General features: G+C 39.7%; 1 protein-coding gene across 1 annotated transcript; it reads right to left on the bottom strand.

The window, feature by feature from the left end:
• Positions 1 to 1,157: 1,157 nt before the first annotated feature.
• Positions 1,158 to 8,936, bottom strand: rwdd (RWD domain containing 4). Its single transcript, XM_027134325.2, has 8 exons — positions 8,722 to 8,936; positions 6,288 to 6,368; positions 4,739 to 4,848; positions 4,390 to 4,540; positions 4,183 to 4,291; positions 1,941 to 1,990; positions 1,832 to 1,834; positions 1,158 to 1,716 (listed from the first exon to the last, which is right to left on the bottom strand). The coding sequence occupies exons 1-8, from the start codon at positions 8,743 to 8,745 to the stop codon at positions 1,684 to 1,686; spliced, it is 561 nt and encodes a 186-aa protein (XP_026990126.1). The 5' UTR covers positions 8,746 to 8,936; the 3' UTR covers positions 1,158 to 1,683.
• Positions 8,937 to 9,480: the final 544 nt, after the last annotated feature.

Below are 9,480 nucleotides of genomic sequence, written 5' to 3'. Positions count from 1 at the left end.
ATGCTCGCAGCTCCAGTGGTTTTCTCTGTGGGTGAACGAGGATGATGCTGAATTCCAGGATGTGTTTTTTTTCCATTGGTTGTTGCATTAAATCTTACCCATATACAATAGTGCTATTTTCTGATTGGCTGATAAGTGTCAGGCTTGACTAAAAACTGAGACGCGCTTGATTCCTGCCGGGTTCCATAGAGACAGCGGTGCGGACTGATACATTTTGGGCGCTGCGGCAAATTAAATATATGATAAATAGTCAATAAGTTTTTCTGCGTGAGAAATACAATGTGTGGTGGGAAACGTGACAAAAGACCGAAATGAGTGACTTGAGAGCCCTGACTTTGTCCCACGCAGGGTGGGAACACACCACAGACAGGCATCATAACATGACACTATGTACATATTCATTCATTCATACACCTTATATAATGTGGGCAGAAGGAGCTGAACATGATACCTGATGAGATCCCAAATGCTTATTTAGCAGTCTAGTAGCTGGAATTGGTTGATTGATTTGGTGATTCTCTTCTCACATCTCACATGATAGAGTTTTTCTGCCAAACTGGATGCCCCCCCATCACAATTCTTTGTAAACTCTAGAGACTATTATTTACATTTACAGCATTTAGCAGATGGCACCTTTATCCAGAGTGACTTACATTTTATTTCAATTTATAAAACTGAGCAATTGAGGGTTAAGGGCTTTGTTCAGGGGCCCAGCAGTGGTGGCTTGACCCTCCGATCAGTAATCCAACACCTTAACCACTAGGCTACCACATCCCTCATTATGCTTGATAATCAGAGATGGGCCAGTTTTAAAATACTGCGACTGAACATCACTGAGATCACATTTTCCCTCCATTCTGATGTTTGTTATGGATGTTGTCCTGTGATCATATGAATTGTGCTGGTGTTACATGATTTGTGAATAGTGACAAAGTGAAGTGACATAGCTCCCTTTCCTCAAAACCACAGGTTCTCACTGAGGGTGAGGTCATGAGACTGTGCACCCAAAGAACTCTGAGATGCGTCAAACACATATTATATGAAAAAAATATGGGACACATTTAGTAAACAAAATGGAAACATCTTGCATTTTTCTTAAAACACACAGGATGTCAATCTCTTTGCTGTTCATATATAAAAAGCACAGACGCGTGATAAATCGTCCATAAAATTTTTTATATTGTGTCAAAAAATATGCACAATAAATAACTGAAAGGAGAAAGAAAGAAAAACAAGGCTAAAAACTGGTACAAATACAAACTGAGGTTCACTTGATCAAACCACAATGCTTCATAAACTTTTAAATTTTGCCATTTTGTACACACAGAGTGTTTGATACAAATCAATCAGTTGCTTGGTAGTGGTATAACCTGGGGCTGTGGCAACAAAGCCCTGTAATGTGAAGACATGGGAGCCGAGTCTGCCCTCAGAACACACTATATGAGACACTGCATTGCGTTCGTATTGCAAGTGCTTGTTTGCTGTCACTTTGTGAATCTACCTCGATGTTTTATTTTGCCAGTGGATATTTTAAGCTCATGTCACGTGCCTCGTTGGCACAAACAAAACAGTGGCTTCGTCCAAATCATGGTGCATTTTAACTTTCTTTAAAAATCAAGTCACGGCAGATTTTCGTTCTCCATCAGTCTCTACTTTAACACACAAGGTTCAGGGGCAGTTTCTTTAGCCGTCTTCTTTTCCTCCTGTCTTGCTCAGCTGTCACAGAGATTGGTCATTAAACATGTTGGACTGTTAATTAAGGTGTGAAAACATGAAAAACATGCTAACACTACTAATTAATTGTTTAAAAAAAATTTTAAACCATACTCACATGCTGTTCGAAAGTAGAAACCAGTGTTATACGAAGAAACAAAACACATAAGAAGGTTAGAGTTTTAACTACAAAGGCATTCGATGTTAGTTTACAGTGATTAAATTACCTTGATGACGTCGACCCAGTTCCAACCTCTGGGCAGTTCACCTTTGTTGTCTGTTAAATAAAATGTGAAATCAAATAAGTACATATCAACAATTATACACATCTTCCACAGGACGGTAAAGAAAGACGTAAATGTTGCAGATTGTAAGCTCTTCGTGAACTTCGGCTTCGGAAGTTGAACGAAACCAAGATGATGTGAAGAAAACAGTTCCCACAGAAACAGTAGATCTTTTTTTGGGCTTAATCAGAATAATTTAATTATAGACAGCTGTAGGATGATTACTTTTGAAAAATGAATGTGAACGGTTCAGTCTGAACAAATTCACAGCTATAATTATAAAAGGGTGCACATGCTTATGCAATGAGGAAGTACCCCCAAGTTGTTGTTGTTTTATTGTTATTTCACATCGAGAGTCAGGGAAAAGTTTGAGAGAGAGATTATCACGGTTTAATTTTTTTTACACCACAAATCCCAGACATTTCAACAGGGGTGCAAAGACTTATTTATTTTATTTTTTTCAATCTATGTATTTTGGTACTTAATGTCACCAAATCCTTCACCAGTTTATCGGCTATTTAAATAAAAATGAAATTAAATAAGTCACAAAAGTTAGACGTTAACTAAATATTTTATAATTGGTTAAAAAAAAAAAACCTCCGATGTGAACATGTACATAAACTGTATGGCCAAAAGTATGTGGACACCTGATCATCAGACCCATATGTGCATTTTGAACATCACATTCCTGATTTAGCTCCACTTTGTTGCTACAATAACGTCCACTCCTCTGAGCGCAACAGTGAGGTCAGGCACCGATGGTGTACATGGAGGTACGGGGTGCGGTTGCTCTTCAGGTTCATTGCAGAGATGTTCAGTTGGTTTGCCGAGTTACATTTACATTTATGGTATTTAGCAGACGCCCAGAGGGACGTCCAAAAGTGCGTTCAAGTCTCTATGAATACATTAACACTGGTTCACTAGGTTACAGACATAGGATACCATCAACCTAAAACTGTTCAGTTTTTTTATTTATTTATTTTACAAACACACAAACAGGGAAAAGTGCTAATTACAGATGCCCTGCCACACATATTTCATTACTTTTGTGGTAATGTCTGAAGTTTACCATGGACTCTAACATTTTTTGTGTGGAAAAAAGGCCTTGGTTACCTTGTTTCAAGCCATTCTATTGTGGTATAGAAAGCCTGCAGGAAGACTCAGCTCGATTTGCGTCAGTTCTCATGAATATTCAATGAGCTATGCTGCTTGGCTCCGATTGGCTAACCGCTACGATATGAGAGCATGACTATTCATTCACCCAGCACAATAAGTAGCCTAGGATAGAGGAACTTTGTGTACAATCACCTTGAATTGCGGCAGAATGGCTTCTTCACAAGCCCGTTGACGTTCAGCCATCCTTGCTGTACAGGAAACTCACTGAGCTACACGAATTCTGGGGGCGCGGTCTCAAGTGGTAGAGCTCATGAATAGTAATGAGCTCAATCATTACGACATCAGACTGACCAACTTTTCCAACTGACCTGATTTCATAAAAACGGTTGTGTGTGGAAGGGCACCTTTAAAGTGTTTCAGGAAGTAGTAGTTAAGATTGCCAGTGACTCAGGTGTTCAGACACCATGGGGAAGTTCATGTTCATCATGGGGTGGTATGTGAGAATTTACCCAGTTACCAATCCTCCTAATGTTGTAAAGAATAAACCGACACGAGTGTGTCACATGAGCAACGTGAGAGGAAAAGGACAGTTGATTTTCCATGGTTACTCCAAGGTTGCGACCTGTGACCAAAGGGAAGATCAGATCGTTGTTTCCCGGGATATTGCAAGGTCATGACCTGGCGATGAAACACCTGGGATGATAAGCAGTTCGAGGGTTCTGTACAGTTCACACCAGTTCTTCCAGTGCAGCCTTGTTTCTAACTAGCTTGCTTTGTGCACAGGCTCATTGTCATACTGGAACACATTTGGTCCTTTTAGTTAAAGCAAAAGGAAATTGTAATCCTACAGCATACAAGGCCATTCTATAGAATTGTGAGCTGTGGTAGCCAATCAGTGGTAACAGATTAGGGAAGGCCTACATATGGGTGTGATGGTCAGATGTCCACAAACCTTATTAGCGTCACAGTCTACACTGTAACCTTCACTGCCGATGCCATCCTTTGCTCCCACAAGCAGACAGAGAGAATTTAACCTGTTTTGTGGCTCTGGGAAATTATGACGGCTTACCAGTTCTTCCTATCATTTTTCTTTTTTGTGCTTTGGTGAGCTGTTCTTTCTTCTCCTTTTTCTTACTGACTGAGACTTGACTGTTCAGTTCACTGGTAGAAGTCAGGGTCTAAATGAAATGGATACAGACATAAACGTTCACTTAACAGGCTCAATATCACTAACTCACAAGGCCGTGTTGGATAGCAATTGTGTAGTTGCACTGACCACAGCAGACACTACGGGCTGGTGATTCTCCATCAGCATCTCCTGGTTTTCTTTGGCCCACTCAAACAGAGTGTACATCATGGCACTGCCCAGGTTCGCCTCCACCTGCTCATGCAGCTTGGAGATGATTAACTGCTTGGTCTCCGATGAGCTAAAGGCGTGAACAGAAAGAGAACGACTCCCTCTGTTTACTCTGCATGCGTAGCCTCTTTCTTATCAAGTTCACACACTTTGCATTATGCCTTAAAGCTTTAGTTCCCACAGAAATGGTGTGAGCTCTCTCACATGAAAAATCGGGACAACAAAAGATAATTGTGGCTTTTTGGCAAATTCAGTGTGCTTGACTTACATTCTGTTGTTGAAAAAGGCATCTAAGGATACATGCGGTGCGGTTTCTGGATACGTCTCAGGCAATGAGATATCTAGCAGGAATGATTTGGACTCGTTCAGGTCTCCTATCTGCAGAAAATCAGGCACAGTGATGTTATACAGCAAGCAGTGTTATTGATTACACAGACAGTCTGAAAGGTTTTGAGTGATTTGTTAAAACAGAAGAGCTCCGACATCACGATAAAAAGAGAGGAAAAAACAGGCAGGTGAACTAATGACTGCTTTTATACCTGCTATAACACAATACAGATCAAACCCAGTTAGGCTTACAAGTAGAGACTGCAGAAGGATTTAGAAGCTAAGCATATTCATTACAGCAGAATTTCTTCCTATATTACATGCCATTAATAAAATATTATAAGATGTGTTGATATGAACAACAAAAGTAGAGAAAAGGCAATACACCAGTCTCATTTAGCTCCCTAGGTGTGAATCAGTATATCATGTACAGGAGTCAGGGCACTGGTAAGAACCCTGATGCACTACACACTGTTACACTGATGGCAATTTCCCACAACATGACTGCATACCACTGGCATTGATGAACAACAGTAAGGACTGATCGTTTTGGACATTATGAAATATCATTCCTGTCACAGTATTTCAAGCAGGATCATAGGCTAGCTAGTGGATTTCAAACAAACTCAAACCATTTATAGAACGTCAAATCAAGTTGGTAAATCTATGATGTTCGCTGACAGTTCATCTCAGAGACTTTAGAAAATAGGAGTCATTTGCTATTGAACATTGTGAGCATCAATACATCGATAAATTGGCTGACACCTTGACCAATCCCCTGACTGCTGAACTAGAGAGCTGATTGAGACGCACCCTCGTATTGCGTAACATGCTCCATCACATCTACTACGTGTTATTGCTGTTTTCTCATCCAGTCTCACATCCCAGATGACGCACTACAGACTACACACTATGTTCTCTACCATCTAGTGTAGGAATTTTGGAAATGGAACACTTAATATTTCTTTTTACTAACCGATAAGTATGAGCGGTTCCCCTAATAAATCACACATGTGGGCTAAGTTACAGGACACTTGTAAGATGTCTTGTACATATGAAAACTTTTCCCCATCCAGTGTCAGCACCTGGTAGCCTTGTCCCTCTTCTGCTACGTAATCATGAAGTGTCAAACATTCCACACTGAATTATTTCGGATAAATATGTGCATCATCCAGGTACTTGAAGTACACGTCGTCGTACACACAAGACACGATCTAAACGACAAAATGCTGCAGAATAGTGAATAATCATTTGATTCCTAACACACCTTATGGTACATTCTGTTATTTGTGACTACAAAATGTGTCTCGAATGCTTCAAGGTGTTCCATTCATATTGAATAACCGGGAACTCATTTGCCAATCAAATATCTGGGAACCTTTTCTCAAAAGAAAAGATGTGCAAATTCCTTTTATCATCAGCCTAAAGCAACCACCTCCTATTTTACACAATAACACCATCACTGCTAATAATAGAGGATATATATTTACCCTGAACTGGAAGGAGTTAGGACTCAGCTCTTTGAAGCAATCGTCACCTTCGTAAATTGAGCGCAGAGCTTCTAACTCCATCTGCAAATAAAAAAAATTAAAAAAGACAAATATTTAATAACCAGCTGCTGGGTCTTTTATGCATCAATTCAACACATCAAACCAGAGGTGAGATTCGGGCAAAGACTAATGTTTAGGTTTGATTTCAGTATTTCAGAACCATGCCTAGCTGATTTTGGTCATTCATTAACTATTAGATGTTGTTTGGAACAGAACCTGCACCCATGTTGGTCCTCTGTGGATAATATCGGTCATTCCTGATGACAGTGGCTAAAACCAAGACCATTAAGGATAAAACCAAGACACACCACAGCACAAGATCTTCTTCCATCCATTTATTGTAATGCTTATACTAAACGGCATTGTGAGGAATGTGGAGCCCTTCCCTGTGGATTTGGGTGACACACTGAACTGGGCACCAATTCACAAGACACGATCACACACACATTCATGTATGACAGACAATTTAGGGATGCCAATCAGCCTACAACGCATAACTCTGGATTGAGAGAATAAACAGGAGTACACATATTAAACCTCCAAAGCACAAGAACAACATACAAAAACCACACACACACACACACACACAGAACAGAGACGGTAAGCAAATTGCCAAAAGTGAAAGGCAAATGTACTAATATGAAATATGCCACCATGGACCCACAACACAAGAACTTTTCAGTGAGTTTTGTCTTGTCTGATCTCTCAAACACGACTTTTCTTAAAGAAAGCGTTAATCCAAAAGTTTTATTCTTTTTTAAAGTAATTAATAACAAAGAGTTTTGCAGTCTGTTATTTAAAAACATCATATTAGAGATGACTGAAGCGTAGAATAAAGTTTGCTTGCATCAGATTCTGAATATGTTTGTGTTTGAATTCAGCACATGACACAATTTATCATGATGATGGGCAGCCTAGTGGTGAAGGGGTTGGACTACTGATGAGCAGGTCATGAGTTCGAATCCCAGCGCCACCAATCTGACATAGCTCCTTATATCATTAGTAAAGGTTTCATTGGTACTGTTTTTTTTTCTTGCCACTGCTGGGCCCCTGAGCAAGGCCCTTAACCCTCAATTGCTCAGGTGTATAAACTGAAATAAAATGTAAGTCACTCTGGATAAGGGGGTCTGCTAAATGCTGTAAATGTAAATGAATTTTAATGACGCCGTTGAAAATACGGCTTGGTTACACAGCCCAGTTCTGGTTTTGATCTGACTGATGTTGGTATGTTGGCAAAATGAAGATGGAAAAACTTTCAGGAATGTCTACTAAAATAGAGAGTTTTTATGCTCCTAATATTCTCCTACTATATGATGTTGATTTGCAATTGGCTTTCACTTCTACATTGGTAATACTAAAGTAGCTATATTTGGCAATGTAACAGCATGTAAATAATGTATAAAAAGGCTCTTCCAAATAAACAACTATGTAGTCATTATGTTTATACAGTTTGTCAACATTAGGGCTGTTTTCTATCAGTACTATTATACTAATATTGATGCTGCATTGTATCAGTTAATACAGTAACCCAAAGATCCAAGTGTAGACTCAGACCTAACATACAGCTGAATGTCTACACACAACACTACACAGCACACAACACTACACAACACACTACACAGCACACCCTTCACAACACCCCCTTCACAACACAACACACAATACCACACTACACAGCCCACCCTTCACAACACAACACAACACCACACAACACACTACACAGCCCACCCTTCACAACACAACACACAATACCACACAACACACTACACAGCCCACCCTTCACAACACACTACACAATACCACACAACACTACACAGCACACCCTTCACAACACACTACACCCTACACTACACAGCACATAACACTACACCCTACACTACACAGCACATAACACTACACCCTACACTACACAGCACATAACACTACACCCTACACTACACAACACCACACTACACCCTACACAACACTACACCCTACACACTACACAACACAACACACTACCCTACACTACACTACACACCACACTATTCACAACACTACACAGCACACCCTTCACAACACACTACACAATACTACACAGCTCATAACACCACACTACACCCTACACAACACTACACCCTACACAACACTACACAACACACTACCCTACACTACACACCACACTATTCACAACACAACACACTACACCTCACTACACCCTACACCCTACACTACACACTACCCTACACTACACACTACCCTACACTACACACCACACCCTACACACCACACCACACCCTTTACAACACCCTACACTTCACACAAATTCATTTAGACTCGTGCGCCTGTAGTTAGCCTATTAGCTGTTAGCCTCAATGCTAACACACTCGCTTACCTCCTGCTCCTCGTTGGCAGTCATAGTTAATTAATCACTTTGCCAGTCTTCTGGCTTCAGTCGGAATAGTAAAGCTAATACTTTGTTTAGATCATCTAGACCTACAGCACGTTTTATAGAACCAGGTTGAACAATTCATGCTGTTTGACTGTGTCATGAGCTTGTACTTGCAGGCTTTACTCCGGCCGCAGCACCACAGAGTTAGAGATCGTCAGTAAACCGCACAAAGACCGTATACTGATTACTGCCCCTAGCGGACGGGAGAACAAACTCAACTTCGGCTACAATTTATTATTTATTTTATTTTATAGTACACAATAACATGATTTTATAGATTTTCATAGCTCCTTCTATCATTGGAAAATGTTTTCTTGGTACTTGTTTTTTTTTTTGCATCTGACAGTACTTTCAAATAAAAATAACTTTATTTTTATAAAACTTAATAAAAATTTTTTTGATTATTTATAAGACTGGGATAGTTCTTTATTTATGGACTCTCCACTAGTATAACACGTTTCTATTGGGAAAAAAAGTCAGTAGAATTCAGTTTAAAGTATTTACATGCATAATAAGTTTTGATAATGTCAGGTTAATTATCACTACATCTAAACAATGCATACATACATACTGTATACATACTGTATATATATATAAGAGAGAGAGAGAGAGAGAGAGAGAGAGAGAGAGAGAGAGAGAGAGAGAGAGAGAGAGAGAGATTATGACTGGTGTTTATTGTAAGTGTTTGTTGCCTTTTTGGAA

This window comes from Tachysurus fulvidraco, chromosome 1 (genome assembly GCF_022655615.1).
Source record: "Tachysurus fulvidraco isolate hzauxx_2018 chromosome 1, HZAU_PFXX_2.0, whole genome shotgun sequence".
NCBI lineage: Eukaryota > Metazoa > Chordata > Actinopteri > Siluriformes > Bagridae > Tachysurus > Tachysurus fulvidraco.
Note: the sequence above shows the minus strand (reverse complement) of the source record. Positions and strands in the feature narration are given on the sequence as shown.

Coding starts and splice junctions, on each gene's coding strand:
- rwdd (XM_027134325.2), bottom strand. CDS start 8,745: ATGACTGCCAACGAGGAGCAGGAG. Junction 4,849..6,287: donor CTAACTCCTTCCAGTTCAGG/GTAAATATATAT, acceptor GATTTTCTGCAG/ATAGGAGACCTGAACGAGTC. Junction 4,541..4,738: donor GCCTTTTTCAACAACAGAAT/GTAAGTCAAGCA, acceptor TCACGCCTTTAG/CTCATCGGAGACCAAGCAGT.